The sequence below is a fragment of the Cornus florida genome, unplaced genomic scaffold (genome assembly GCF_030987335.1).
Source record: "Cornus florida cultivar Cherokee Brave unplaced genomic scaffold, ASM3098733v1 CherokeeBrave_3.0.0_Hap2_Chr05, whole genome shotgun sequence".
Classification (NCBI taxonomy): Eukaryota; Viridiplantae; Streptophyta; class Magnoliopsida; order Cornales; family Cornaceae; genus Cornus; species Cornus florida.
Window position 1 is genome coordinate 107,898,809 of NW_026775575.1, and position 15,242 is coordinate 107,914,050.

General features: G+C 37.6%; 2 protein-coding genes across 3 annotated transcripts; one reads left to right on the forward strand and one right to left on the reverse strand.

Moving 5' to 3' along the window:
- Window positions 1-4,368: 4,368 nt before the first annotated feature.
- Window positions 4,369-10,000, forward strand: LOC132308376 (protein TORNADO 1). Its single transcript, XM_059806437.1, has 3 exons — window positions 4,369-6,170; window positions 6,336-7,579; window positions 8,391-10,000. Exons 1-3 carry the CDS (start codon window positions 4,667-4,669, stop codon window positions 9,774-9,776), a joined length of 4,134 nt encoding a protein of 1,377 aa, XP_059662420.1. The 5' UTR covers window positions 4,369-4,666; the 3' UTR covers window positions 9,777-10,000.
- A 318-nt stretch (window positions 10,001-10,318) lies between these two features.
- Window positions 10,319-13,321, reverse strand: LOC132308377 (uncharacterized). 2 transcript variants are annotated; one of them, XM_059806438.1, is made up of 2 exons: window positions 13,004-13,321; window positions 10,319-11,832 (listed from the first exon to the last, which is right to left on the reverse strand). In XM_059806438.1, exon 2 carries the CDS (start codon window positions 11,809-11,811, stop codon window positions 10,540-10,542), a length of 1,272 nt encoding a protein of 423 aa, XP_059662421.1. In that variant the 5' UTR covers window positions 11,812-11,832; window positions 13,004-13,321; the 3' UTR covers window positions 10,319-10,539. The 2 variants fall into 2 exon arrangements, with proteins under 2 accessions (XP_059662421.1, XP_059662422.1); XM_059806439.1 differs by lacking the exon at window positions 13,004-13,321 and adding an exon at window positions 12,486-12,717.
- Between the last annotated feature and the right edge of the window lie 1,921 nt (window positions 13,322-15,242).

Below are 15,242 nucleotides of genomic sequence, written 5' to 3' on the forward strand. Positions count from 1 at the left end.
CGTGTAATCTGATGAGCAAGGATTCTAATTAGTTCTATAACATGTTGGGAAGCATTAGAATTAATTTAGGTTGCAAGTTTGATTTGCTGCAACAGTCGATGCTCAAGAATGCTTAAACTGCTCGTATTAAATTCTTTTTGCAAAAGCCATGTATTAAATTGAGTTTGGTATTGAACAGAGAATTCAATAGATTCTGGAACATGTGGAAACTTAGTTTAAACATCTAAGAACCTTAGGATTGGAAGACAGTTCCTCAGAAATTCACCGGACGTGGAGACGATGAACACACAGGAAGAGAGACGGCTCAAAGATTAAAGAGCAGGCTCTTTGGAAACAAAGAGCAGGCTCTTTGGAAACAAAGAGCAGGCTCTTAAAATTAAAGAGCCGGCTCTTAGGGGACTTGGAGCCAGCTCCAAGACTAGGAGAGCCGGCTCCTAGCAAAAAAGAGCAGACTCTTCTTTTAGAAGAGCAGGCTCTTTCAAGGTTTTTCCAGTTTTTGATGTTTCGACGACCGTTTGGGCTACGAGGGTTGGATTTTGGAAATTTCAGATCCTGTTAAAAGGTATAATTGGGGTTTTTAGTATGTTCTAAGGCCATATTAAAGTTTCTAAGGGTTGGTTAACTAGATTAAAACACTGGTGTTTGTAGTAAAACAATGCATAAATTGTTAGAGGCAAATCTGGTTATTGTTTTTGGAGATGTAGAGGTTTAATTGCCTTTAATCTAATCTAGCAGATTACTAAGGATGGTTACACCATGTTAAACATGGAATTGTGGTAGGAACAAGTATGCCTAAGCTTTAATTACTGCTAGCTATGGATTAACTGTTATATAGAACTTAACTCGTTTCAGTTTTGAGCATAAAGACATGTTAAGTCGATTGTTGTTTTGATGTCGTATTAAATTCCTATTGTTATAACAATCTGATGGGATGTTATTGGGTGTAAATTAGACTCCTATGATTAGTTTTAAAAACCAATAGAGTGATAGGAATGATCCGGTAAAGGAGCAGAGAAGCTGATACAGAGCAGAACAGAGAGAAGGCTCACAGGGGGAAGGAGAGCCGGCTTTGGAATGCCAAGAGCCGGCTCCCACCTGATTATAGCCGGCTCCAAGGTTGTATGGAGCCGGCTCTAGGCTATTTTGGAGCCTGCTCTACTTTGCCAAGAGCAGGCTCTTTCCAATTTGATGGAATTTGACGAGTACTGTAATGTTTTTAGCTACTCTTTGGGAACTTGGGGTTCTTGAACAATTTTAGAATTTTAATGGGGTTTTCATTAATTAGTTTAACCTATAATCAAGGTCTTTAATTGCATAAAATACTCCTTTTGTGTTAATGGAATTAATAGTACGCTATTTAACAACTATGCGTACAGTTAACGACTGGAAGGCAATTAATTGTCTAGTTTAATTTGACACTTTAAGATGCTATAACATGATTCTAAATTAGGTTTTAGATGCACGGTGGAGTCTTTTAATTAGTAAATTGGACTTGGGGCATAGGGTATGGCTCCGTGTTAAAGGATAAAACAGAATACGAGTATAGCACTTAGTACGCTGTTACCGGATGGAAAGAACTAAATTGCTTAAATTAATTTAGCAATTTTTTGGATTATAACATGATTATAAAACTGGTTTAAATGCATGATAGAGTTGTTGATTTATTAAAACTGATCTATGCATGCTCTGGATGCTGGTTTTTGAACTATTACACCGTTTCTTGCAAATACATGGTTTAGATCTTGGATTTAAATTGCTGAAATTTTAATTACTTTTCTGCAATGGTATGAATATTTGGTTTAGGACTGTAAATTACTTGCTTATTATTTATATATTGTAATTTACACGGATATGGAGGATTGTATGCACCGGTATGGGACGGTGACATACTAGGTATGGTTTAGCTCAAAACGCTAATTCCTACCTTATGGATTTTAATTGCTGAACAGTTTTACCTGTTCTATCAATTATATGGATTTTGTGGATTGTATGCACTGGTATGGGACGGTGGCATACTAGGGACCAACTGATTCAAAATACTCAGTCCTACCTATTTTGGAATAAGGGTGCGAATTATAAAAACATAATTCTCCTTATATTTAAGTCTGTGCGATTGAATAAACTGAACGACTTATTGGATCTCTTGTATAAGTCTGTGCAGCTGAATAAGCTGAACGATTTATTGGATTTCCTGTGGATGGATATGTATGGATTTTAAATATATTTTTATGGTACCATGAGATGAGCTTGAGTCTCAGGCTCGTTGGTTAGGGTGCGTATATGCAGTAGGATGCGTAGCTGGATATGAGAGGTTGAGGTGTACCCTGTTAGGTCTAGGTACTCATGCCCACCTATGGGTGCGTTTTCGCATGGTGCCTTCTATTCAGGTTGAGGCCCTCTCCATAGTCCAGTGAGAGTCCTGTAGTGTGAATATACATATCTACGGACTATTTAGTTATTATTGAGTTGGTTAGAATGTATATGCGTATCGAGTCTCTACTTGGATTGTAATAGGTTAGAACTTGTTCGTGGGCCTGACCCACCTTTATTTTTCAGGTACTTGTCAGTTCCAGACTTAGACTTGATCGCGCTGAGCGGAGATTACTACTCACTCTTCCGACGACGTAGGACTTTCCTCCATGGTTTACTCTGGATGTTCTTTAAGTAGCTTCCATTTCAGTTTGGATTATTATTAGGGGTCCATTAGAGATGGATTCCCGAGTTGTATTAGAATTGGAGAAGTTGGGTGTATCAGACTGATTATTTATTTATAAAATTTTATTCTGAGGTTTCCAGTTTTGGTTTATCATTCTAGTTTCTTTTCAGCAATTTATTTATTCCTGTTTTTAATTATATTCTGTGTTCATTTATTGCTAATTGGTTTGATATCCTCGGGTAATCGGGCGTGGACCTGGCCAACCCGCATCTGGAAATTCGGGGGTATCACATTGTTGAAAGCCCATTTTTAGGGGAGGTTATGCCGAATTTTTTTTAAATTTTGGTATCAGCTAGGGTCGTTACAACTCATAAGGAATACGAATCTTTTGTTGTAACAGCACCATGTTATACAACAGATGTGTGAGTGATCATAGTCGTTTCCTCTTATATAACACGGTATGAAATCTATTTCTAAATTGAGTATGAAATCTACTTTTGCATTCTATATACTATTGAGGCCTTCAAAAAATTTACCAACAGTTGTGGATGATTTTTTTTTTATTCTACTTGTTTTTGGCCCAAAAACTGGCTGTGCCTTCTTCTATTTATTTGAATTTCCAAAGTGCTAAAAAAAACATTAGCTGAGAGCAAAAAAAGCATAGTAATGGAGCAAAAACTGGCTGTGCCTTCTTCTATTTATTTGAATTTCCAAAGTGCTAAAAAAAACATTAGCTGAGAGCAAAAAAAGCATAGTAATGGAGCAACTCAATTTTTAGGCAACATCCAAACACGTCCTGTATTAAACCAAGTGTATTATAATTTATATCCCAATCCTAAATTGGAAAATGCTTAGTTTGCACCGAAAGATGATTCTTTAATCTTTGTCTCTTTGATGCACAGAATCATCTAAAATATGCCCCTAATATATTTATTATGACTTTAATTAAATTATATAGCTCTGCACGGGACCCAACTATCCAATCAAGGTCAATCAAATAGACTTTGAACAGCTTTTGACTTTAATTAATATTAGCAACTGTTCAATGCCAGTTAAATGAACTATTGCTTTTCAAAATTGTGTGGGAAACAGATGGGGATCATTTCATATCTAATTGGGAATCCTGCTCTTTCTTATTTTAAACTTAAATAGCCAGTAGGTATTAGGTGCACTAATCAGAATCGTGTGCACAATTATTGGCGGATTTAGGGGTGGTTTTGATAGTAAAAAAATATATATTATACCTAATTTTAGTCCTGTCAAAAAAATAATAATAATAGTAATAAATTCATTATTATTATTAACCCACCTAAATAAATATTAGTCCACCCATTAATAATTCGTCTTTGTGCATAACACTTATAGATATATGCACATTATAAACTACTCTGATTAGTGTACAGTATACTTGGCACACCGAATAACTATTCTCTAAATAGCATTGATTGTATGATTAGAGCCCATCAAATAAGGTAAATTTGTCCAACAATCAATTGCCTTTTCTTTTGCTTTATTGGATTCTCTTCTTCCAACGGGAAAAGAAGAAAAAAGTGAGAAAAAAAGTTTCTAACGCCTTGAAAGTCAAAAAAAGGTGAAGGTATGTTTTCACATTTACAATGCAAATATGACCATAAACATATTTTTACAGGGTATAATGGAATCCAAACTTTTGAAGCAACATGGCTCAAAAGAAATACCAAACTTAAAAAAGAAGATGAGAATACAGCATAAAGAAAATCAATGTGAAAGGTACTCGATAAACTTTTATATGTCATACACAAAAATTATAGTAGACTCATAATACAGCCAATCTCAACCATAAAGGCACAATTTTTATTATTCACCAAGAAAAGAGACAATGTGATATGCCCATCCATTAGTACATTTCTATACCATATTTTGATCCCATTTTCCAAACTGTCCTCAATCACCATGAGATAATGGTCTGCAATTGTGATCTGCTAAGCATACTAGTGTTCCATAACCTGGTAAGATTTTCTCACCGCAACAATGGCATCAAACCAGAACCTAAAAGATCTTCAGTGGGTTCTGCAGGCAATCAAATCAGAAAGTCTCAACCTGCACAGCATTTCCTTCTGCCTTTCTCATCCAACCTCAAGTTCTTACCAAGAAACAGAAAACTCTCTGAATATTAACATTTCCAAAGACGGCCTTTCGTACTTCTCTCACATCCTTTCGGTTTTAGGAACAGCCAAAAACACCCAGTCATCTCTGCAAATCTTGGAGTTTCACCAGGTTGAATGGGAACTACAGCAACTACAAAATTTCCTGGTGTTGATTGAGAATAACTCGAACATGAAGCGAATTGTGTTTCAACAGAACAGGTTCAACAGAGAATGCTTATCAGAACTGTCAGAAATGTTGAAGAGAAACGGAGTGGTTAAAGAAATCATGTTCATCAAATCAAGCATTAGGTCTGTTGGAGCAAGCCTCCTTGCTTCAGCTCTCAAGGAGAACAATAGCTTGGAGGAGTTGCAAATATGGGAGGACTCAATTGGGTCGAAAGGTGCAGAGGAGCTTTCGAAGATGATTGAAGTCAACTCGACACTGAAACTGCTGACAATTTTTGACTCACGTTCGATCACAGCAACCCCACTAATTTCTGCTGCCTTAGCAAGGAACAGAACGATGGAAGTTAATGTTTGGAGTGGAGAACATGGAGAAAAGAGCTCCAAGGTAGTTGAATTTGTACCTGAGAACAGTACACTCCGAGTTTACCGGCTTGATGTGTCAGGCTCTTGCAGGGTTGCTTGTGCTCTTGGGTGGAATTCGACGGTCAAGTCACTTGACATGACTGGAGTACGGCTGAAATCTCGGTGGGCTAAGGAGTTTCGATGGGTTTTGGAACAGAATCAGAGACTGAAAGAGGTGAATATTTCAAAAACTTGCCTGAAAGACAAAGGAGTTGTGTATGTTGCAGCTGGACTCTTCAAGAATCAGAGCTTGGAAAGCTTACACATTGATGGAAACTGGTTTGGCGGAATTGGCGTAGAACATTTGCTCTGTCCTTTAAGCAGATTCTCTGCTCTGCAAAGCCAAGCAAACGTAACTCTCAAGTCAATAACATTTGGAGGAGGAAGAACTAAGATTGGAAGGGATGGTCTTGCAGCCATCTCACAGATGCTGACGACCAACCAAAGTGTGACTCGGTTAGGTATACATGATGATGAGAGTTTAAGGCCAGAAGATATTATCAAAATCTTCAGGAGCTTGGAAAGGAATGCCACTTTAAGGTCCTTGTCTTTACAAGGTTGCAAAGGGGTTAATGGTGATTTGGTTCTGCAGACAATAATGGAGACACTACAGATAAATCCTTGGCTTGAGGAAATTGATCTTGACAGAACACCGCTACAGAATTCAGGGAAGACACAAGGAATATATCAGAAATTGGGTCAGAATGGCAAGACCGAACCAGAAACCGATTTGCTCAAGGACATGACAATGGTGGTACCCAAGAGCTGTAGAGTTTTCTTCTGCGGACAAGATTACGCCGGTAAGTATAATTATTTATGAGTTTGAGAATCTGAATTAGTAGAATTTACCCAAAAACAAGTAATAGAGAGAGATTCTGAATAGTAGTGAAACTGATTTTTATCTATTGTCTTTTAGAAAACAAAAAGCATATTGAAACTCATTGGTGTTTTGTTATCATGGGCAGGTAAAACTGCACTGTGCAATTCAATATCCCAGAACTTCTCTTCTTTAAAGCTACCTTACCTGGACCAAGTAAGAACTCTAGTGAGTCCAGTTGAGCAAGCTGTTAGAACAGTAGGAATGAAAATAAGGACTTTCAAAGATGAAGACACAAAGATTTCAATATGGAACCTTGCTGGTCAGCATGAGTTTCATGCCCTCCACGATCTCATGTTTCCGGGGCATGGAAGTGCATCATTTTTCCTGATCACATCCAGTTTGTTCAGGAAACCCAACAACAGAGAACCCAAAACCCCAGCTGAGATAGAAGAAGACCTCCAATATTGGCTTAGGTTCATAGTCTCCAATTCAAGAAGGGCAGTCCAACAGTGCATGCTACCAAATGTGACTGTAGTGCTCACACACTATGACAAAATCAATCAACCATCACAAAACTTGCAGGCTACTGTGACTTCAATTCAGAGATTGAGAGATAGATTTCAAGGTTTCGTCGAATTCTATCCAACTGTATTCACAGTTGATGGAAGATCATCAGCATCAGTGAATAAACTCACCCACCACCTCAGAAAGACAAGCAAGACAGTGCTCCAAAGAGTGCCTAGAGTTTATGAGCTTTGCAATGATCTCATACAAATTCTATCAGACTGGAGATTGGAAAACGATAACAAGCCTGCCATAAAGTGGAAAGAGTTTGGGGACCTATGCCAGACTAAGGTACCATCTTTAAGAATTCTATCAAGACATGACAATAGGGAGAAGGTGGAAATGAGGAGGCGGGCTACAGCTAATTGTCTTCATCATATAGGTGAGGTGATTTATTTTGACGAACTGGGGTTTTTAATCTTAGATTGTGAGTGGTTTTGTTGTGAGGTGATTGGTCAACTATTAAAATTAGATGTTAGAAAGGAAAGCTTAACAGAAAATAATGGATTCATAAGCAGAAAAGAATTAGAGAAGGTTCTTCGAGGAAGTTTACATAAGCAGATTCCTGGGATGGGTTCAAAGGTGTTTGAGAACTTGGAGCCCGGAGATCTTGTCAGAATGATGCTGAAATTGGAACTGTGTTATGAACAAGACCCGTCAGATCCAAATTCACTGCTACTGATCCCCTCCATTCTTGAGGAAGGTAGGGGGAGGCCACAGAGATGGCAGTTAAGCACACCTGACTGTGTCTATGCAGGGCGACATCTTGAGTGCGATGATTCAAGCCACATGTTTCTAACAGCAGGCTTCTTCCCTCGCCTACAGGCAAGAGTTTCCCTTTTGATCTTTCAGTTTTTCCTTTGTTATTTGTACTTTCCCTATGGTTTTTATTTCTCAAAGGTTGAGCTACTGATTATGAACATGAAGAATATAAAGACTACTAAGATATAAAACATGAAGAACTTACCGGAAGAACATTTACTAGGGGGCATGGTAGATTTTTTATTTATTTTTTACCTGGGGTATGGTAGATTAAGAAACTGAGAGTTTATTAGGAAGATATTTAAAAATCAAACTAGAAAAAAAAAATGGTAGTAAGATACTAACACATTTATGAAAGTTATGTATTTTGATGCTTTGCTATAGAAAGAAAACTCTGTCCTTACATTTTTTATTCTATGTATTATAAGAATTCAAAATTCATTAGTACCCCGAACGTGAATTTGATTGGATGATGTATGTATTAAACTTGAATTATAAAAGCTTTGTCCCATTGCTTGATCTATCTGTCCTTGGAACCTCGATAGGATTTCTCTGACATACTTAACTAATGCTATTCAAATGAAACTAAATGCTTCAAAAAAGATATGAAACGTGTTTGCATCTACTTTTTTGCTATTATTGTTATTATTATTATTATTATTATTGGGAAATCCTAATCGGTGATACTTAACTGGTTATAAAATCTTTCCACATATATTTTGTTAATAGATGTTTTATACTTCAATGGTAACTGTCATCAATGTTAAATCAATGAACAATACAGGCTAGGACTCCTGAAGTTACAATTTTGGATGGTAAACACCTCTATGATCATCCTTGAGTTGTGAGTAAATTTCATTTATTTGCAATACAGGTACATCTCCACAACAAAATCATCGGATTAGGAAATCAACATGGAGCAACTTACAGTCTGGAAAAATACCTCATATCAATAAACATCCATGGTATCAATGTCAGAGTAGAGCTCGGAGGGCAGTTGGGTTACTACATTGACGTCCTTGCATGCTCCACCAAGAATTTGACAGAAACCCTTAGATTATTCCAGCAGCTCATAATCCCTGCAATCCAGAGTCTCTGCCAAGGCATCACATTGACTGAAAATATTCTTCGGCCAGAATGTGTCAGATATCTAACACCCCCAAGATTCAGAAAGACCCAATTTGTGCCTCTGCAACAATTAAAACAGGCTCTACTCTCAGTTCCTGCAGACAGCCTGTATGATTATCAGCACACTTGGGGTTCAGTGTTAGACTATGGCAAATCTGTGTTAAGAGCCGGCTTTGATCTTGCCCGTGACCTCCTATCAGATGATGATTTCCGGGAAGTGCTGCACCGAAGATATCATGACCTGTACAATCTCGCTGTGGAACTACAAGTTCCGCCAGAAAACAACCCCGATGGACTAGATAATCCACAAACTACTGGTGAAGAAGCTGACGGCAAAGTTGATCCGACCTTTGGAGGCATTGCCAAGGGGGTTGAAGCAGTTCTGCAGAGACTGAAGATCATAGAACAGGAAATCAGAGATTTAAAGCAGGAGATTCAAGGGCTGAGATACTATGAACACAGACTCCTAATTGAGCTGCATCGCAAAGTGAACTATCTTGTCAACTATAATGTCCAACTTGAAGAAAGAAAAGTGCCCAACATGTTCTATTTTGTTAAAACAGAAAACTACTCGAGGAGATTGGTCACCAACATGATTTCTGGCATGAATGCAGTACGGTTGCACATGTTATGTGAATTCCGGCAAGAAATGCATGTGGTTGAAGACCAGCTGGGTTGCGAACTGATGCAAGTTGATAACATGGCGATGAAATCTCTGGCTCCATACATGAAAAAATTCATGAAACTTCTAACATTTGCTCTTAAGATAGGAGCTCATCTAGCAGTCGGGATGGGAGAAATGATACCAGACTTGAGCAGGGAAGTTGCACATCTGGCTGACTCTTCTCTACTTTATGGGGCAGCAGGTGCAGTTGCTGCTGGGGCTGTGGGAGGCGCGGCTGCTGGGCTTTTAGAGGGAAACAGGAGACAGAGGGACATTCAGCAAGATCAAAGAACAGCACAGCAATGGGTCATGGACTTTTTAAGGGATCACAGGTGCTCAACTGGAAGAGAAATTGCAGAGAAGTTTGGATTATGGAGAGTGCGATACAGGGATAACGGCCAGATTGCCTGGATTTGTAGGAGGCATATCTACGCAAGAGCCAACGAAATAGTCGAAGTACCAATTTGAAATCTTGCCAAAGGCATAGAGGGTTGTGAAAAAAGTGTGCGTGTGTGCGCGTGTGTTTTCTCTCTACTTGCGGATAGAGTAGAAGAGGAGCACACATCCACATCATTTCAAATATTACTAATGCCCTGGTGTATTTAAGGATTGTGGTTTTTAGTCTGCGTTTCTTTTGCTGCAACAAGACCAGATCTTATAAATCATCATGAACATTTTAACATTTAGCAAAATAGGTCCAGAAATTATCAAGATGCAAATGTATGGAACTCTAGGAAGTAGACGCACAAAACCTGTAGGTTTGAGCCTAATGAAATAGCAAAAATAAAAACAAAGGATACTTCTACCTAACTGGACTTCTTGCCCCAAATCGCCACTGTGCGCGGGACCCAGAAATCATCCTTCATCCATGTCCATCCATATTTTCTCGTTGCACAGTAGCTTGGCACCGTAAGGGGACTTGATTACACAATGATTGCAATCAGAAAAAAGAAAGTAATATGTACTGCTAAATTTTCAAATCATTAAAGGCTAGTAGCAAAAGAAGGAGATAAACAAAACATAATAATCTCACATATACTAAGAGCAAGTGCAATAGTACAAAGTTTGGACCGCATACAAGTCATGATTTTTCCATCATCTAAAACATCCCAACATACAAAGGGCAACACCACATTACATACTCAATTATAACATTACTACAAGCATTAGTCTTGATTCTAATGTCAAATGTCACCTGTATGTCCTCTTCTAAATTATTGAAACAAAAAGCTCAGAAGAAGGCCCTACTCCCATAAAACACTCGAGCACCAGTGTTCTTTGACGCCTGTAATTTCTGATCAGAACTAGAATTTTCAGAACTGGATGTACCACTCTTAATGTCCACAGGAAGCTTCATCTTCGCCAACGACTCAGTAAATTGCTGCATACTTTTCATGTACATGTCCACTATCTCCTGTTGCACCACCTTCTGCTCTGGTAGGGTGACAACAGGCTTTGCAAATGAATCACCAGACATCTCACCTGAGGCATCACTTTCAGCAGCTCCAACATCTTCTCTTTTCTCTTTCAGATTTTCATTGGCAGGTGAAACAAATTCTTGATTTGGAGATTTTGAAGTTCCTGGAGTATCACAGGACTGAGAACTTGCAGGAAGGGAAGCAGATGGAGAGTCATTAGTTGAAACACTGCTAGGGGGAGAATGACGCTTTGGAATTTGGATGGAATTTATTGTTTTGGTTGAGATGCTCTCCACAACATGAACCTCAATTTCGGGACTAGTCTGATTCTCAATATCGGAAGAGACCAAGCTCTCAGGGCTCTGGGTGTCCATATTGGAACACGGGATGCCAAAGTATTCTGTAACCATCATCTGATTCTCGTTCACAACCTTCGGGTCTGGGAACTCAATCTTGTCAAACTCACAATCTTCAGGTATTTCTGAATCCTGCACTACTGCATCTCTAGCCGCAGATGTGGGCAGTGAAGGAATGACCATCACTTGTGGTGAAGCTCCACTATAAGAGAGAGATAACTGAACAAACCCTGCTGGGGAGTGGAACAAATCAGTTGAGGAAAGAGAGAACTCTTTTTCGAACTTCCCGTTCTTGATGAGGACTTCAGAGAGAGGCACCAAAGCGAACCCCAGCAACTGGTCTTCAAGATAATTCCTCACCCTGCTCAGCATCCATATCTCACATTTGAGGGAGGAATCTATGGTCCGGACATTGAGCCGGAGGTTCTCATTGAAGACGGGATTCTTCCCACCACCATTAATGATCTGGGTGGAGACTGTATTTTCAGGATCACTGGTAAGGCAAAGCTTAGCATAAACATCTTGCTTGTGGTATATGCAGATGTTATGGATGTCCCGAGCCTGATGTATGAAAACTTCAAGAACACCAATAAAGCCCTCTGAGCTATATACCCCGTCTTCCTTTCTTTGGAATTCAATTCCCCTGGACAAGCAATCAGCATTCTGCTTCTCATGCTCGGTAAAAACAGAGCTTTTGAATGGCGACACAACTGACTGAGGAGAATCCATGATAACAACCACAAATTGAACCTGAAGAAAGCAAAGCACAAAGGATTTAAAAACCAAGTAACTCCTATTAAAGCCCCAATTCAGAAATTAAAATATCAGTCTTCTATCAAAACCCTAAAATGCTGGAATAATACTAAAATGTTAAAAATTAGGGAAAAAATACTGAAATGTTACACTTTTAAAACTTCAAACTTGACAACAATAACCAGTATCAAATCAAAACCATAATGATAAACAACCCCAACCGTCTGCCCTAAGACCCAATTCACAAACTAAAACCTATGTTATATACTATTAAAATACTTGGATATCAAAACCCAACACCAAAAACCTAGCCCTAAATAAAAACCCTAGACTGCTATATTTGTCAAAAATACCGAGAAGCCAAAATCCAGAAAATTGATGACCGCTTGGTTGTCAGAAATCAAAACTCAACACCAAAAACAAATCCACAGCTTCAGACCCTAAAATTAGCTGGAATAAAGGAAACTTTTCAAAAACCCAGAAGCCAAAAGACCACCTACAACAATGAGGCCCTTTAGATGCGCTACTTGGGAGTCCGGATCCAAAAACCCAAATGCAGTAAGAAGAAAAAAAAAAAATCATGAGTTTTATGATTTTCAGAACTTAAAACCAAAGATTAAGAACAAAACTCACAAATACAAAAACCTAACCTGAGCTGAAGTGTAAATATAATTCTCAAAAACCCTTCAAAAGAGACTTCATGGCAAGAGTTACTCCAAAAACCAGACCCCAAACTTTAACAAGGAAAACCCATTATCTCGAGCCTAGATGAGCTATATAAAATTCCCAAAATTGAAGAGCCAAAAACACCAATAATAGAACTTTGCAAATGGGCAATTTCTAGTCCCATAACCCAAACCCTAGAAATAGGCAAAATCTAAGAACAATTATGTGAAGATATGAACAGATTCCAATAAAGCTACCAACTTTTACCTCAAAGAAGCACTACCACTGCCGGAATCCAAGGAAATAAAACAGGAAAAGAGAAAGCCGAAAGCAATACAGTAATTCAGATCTCACAGATATAATACAAAACGAACTAAATTCCACTTGAATCAAACAAAAAGCATATGAAAATTAACAGATAATTGAAAGCACAAAAGATGTAGAGAAACTTTTTCTTTTTCTTTTCTTTTGGGTAAGTGAGAAAAGCAATAAAAACACTCACCTGGGTGTGTTATTTTCTTTCTTTCTTGCTATCAAATCCAAAGTCCACCCAATTTCAGTATAATCTGTGGCTTCAATCCAAGATCCGTGGAGGACCCAGTTCGTGAATCGAAGTGCTTTCAAGGAACTCAGTAGTGAAGTGGAAGAAAATGAAGAATGAAATCTACTGAAACTTCGCGAGAATGTCTGTATTTTGTGTAGTGTGTGTGTTTGTATTGTAGTGGATTAACATACAGCGATTATCATTATATACGGATAGTATTGAACAGTTATGTTGTTCGCACTTGTGACTTGTCTGACATTTTAGAATTCAGACATGTTAACACCGACCCACGCGATGACCACAACCAAACACCAATCCAATCAGAGGATGTTTAAGTGCGGTTTTGCAGGTGGGACCCGCGTTTTGGCAAGTAATGGTCAGGCGCGTGCATATAAGAGCGTGGTGGATTGGTTGGTTTCTATATTAAGCGTTTATTCCTCCATTTACGAATTTCTTTATTTTTTCAATTTTTTATCTCACAAGTGGGTATTTATAAAAGCATTGCTCCTTCCAAGCCACGGGAGTTTTTCGGATGCTAAAAGTCATTTTTGCACGTCAAATTTATATTTTGACAATTATTACAGTGTCAAAATATTACATTTTAGTAATTTTGCTCCAATGATACATTTCATGCAAAATACTATTTTTTTACACAACCACCATTCTTTTTCAATTATCATTCCCACCATTCATATTTGTATCAGTAATATTAATATTAGGCACATTCCAAATCAAGTTGTAGACGGTAGAATGAAACTAAAATTAAACCTAATGAAAAAGAAGCAAAAATCTAAAATATCTGGTAAAAAAAAAATGATATAAAATAAAATAAAAAAATCAAAACCCATATCTTTTTATTATATATATATATATATATATATATTTAGGGCAAATCATTTCAGCCTCCCCAATCGCATCCATCTCTATTCTCGTTCTTCACTTTCCTTTTGCTTTTTAATCTTCGTCGTGGTAATCGTACAGCTCATCTTGGCTAACTCTCCCCGGTTGCCCCATGCCTCTTAGCTTGAGTGCATGTCATAGGTTTTCATAATGAAAGGATATAAAGAATTGACATCATACTAGTACAATCAACTCTAAAATGCCCCCCTCTTTCTCTCTCTCTGTGCAACTACAAACTACAAAATCAACAAGAATCAGAAGTTCAACTCCCAAGCTTGCCCCCTTCTCTCTCTGCAACTGCTAACTTGTATGTATGGGTTTTGATTTAATTTTTTTTCTAAATCAACTAATCAAGTTCTGTAATTCTCTGTAATTTTTTTTCTAAATCAACTAATCCATGGCAGGGGTGGCCTCTGCTCTCTTCCTTCTTGACATCAAAGGCCGTGTTCTGGTATGACGCAACTACCGTTCTGGTTTAATCTAGGTCTATAATTCTTGTTTTGCAAACTAAATCCTATTTGGTGAAATTTTTTATGATCTTTTTTAAATATATATATATATACAATATATATATATATGTCAAATCTCAACACAGGTACCGTCTTTCTCTCTCTCTCTGAAATAGCAGTATCTATTTCTTGTGCTACAATTAGCAAAAGTTTTGACAAAGTTAAAATTTGGCAGCACTTTTAGCATTGGATTGGAGATACTCTAAATGATGTTGTTTTACATTTAATTTGGTAAGTTGAGAATGGAATGAAAATCATCATTCAAATTTTAATGTTTGATATAAATATGAAATAATATAGGAATTAAATGATAATTATTATTCTAAGGTAGGGTTGTGAAAGTCGATGACGGTTAAAATAGTAAAAGACAGTGGCGGTGGTGACCATGAAAGGCGGTTGTATTCCAAGTCTCAATGACTTCGATTCTAGTATTAAAATCGATTTGGTTTTCGATTTAGCTAGGAATCGTACCGAAGTGCATCGTGTCCACCCTCACTCCTACATACATGTTCACCATTTTATTATCATATTTATTACATAAAAATAAATAAAGTGATATTCACAAACCCTTCTTGTACTATAAATTTTTAATTTTTTTAATACCTTTTACCCCCTATTATAAAAATAATCGAATCACCCCATTTTCGTTAGTTCTCGATTAAAATAAACGGTTATTTCATGTGTATGTGCCAAGTGCTTTACATTATAGTTTTGATTGACTATAATGCCCTTTATCAACCATAATACAATAATATAATTTTATAAATAATATATAACATTGCATAAAT

Excerpts from the sequence above, each read along its gene's own strand:
- LOC132308376 (XM_059806437.1), top strand. The coding sequence starts at position 4,667 with ATGGCATCAAACCAGAACCTAAAAGATCTTCAGTGGGTTCTGCAGGCA. Across the intron at positions 6,171-6,335 it reads CTGCGGACAAGATTACGCCG|GTAAAACTGCACTGTGCAAT; the intron begins GTAAGTATAATT and ends TATCATGGGCAG. Across the intron at positions 7,580-8,390 it reads GCTTCTTCCCTCGCCTACAG|GTACATCTCCACAACAAAAT; the intron begins GCAAGAGTTTCC and ends TTTGCAATACAG.
- LOC132308377 (XM_059806438.1), bottom strand. The coding sequence starts at position 11,811 with ATGGATTCTCCTCAGTCAGTTGTGTCGCCATTCAAAAGCTCTGTTTTT.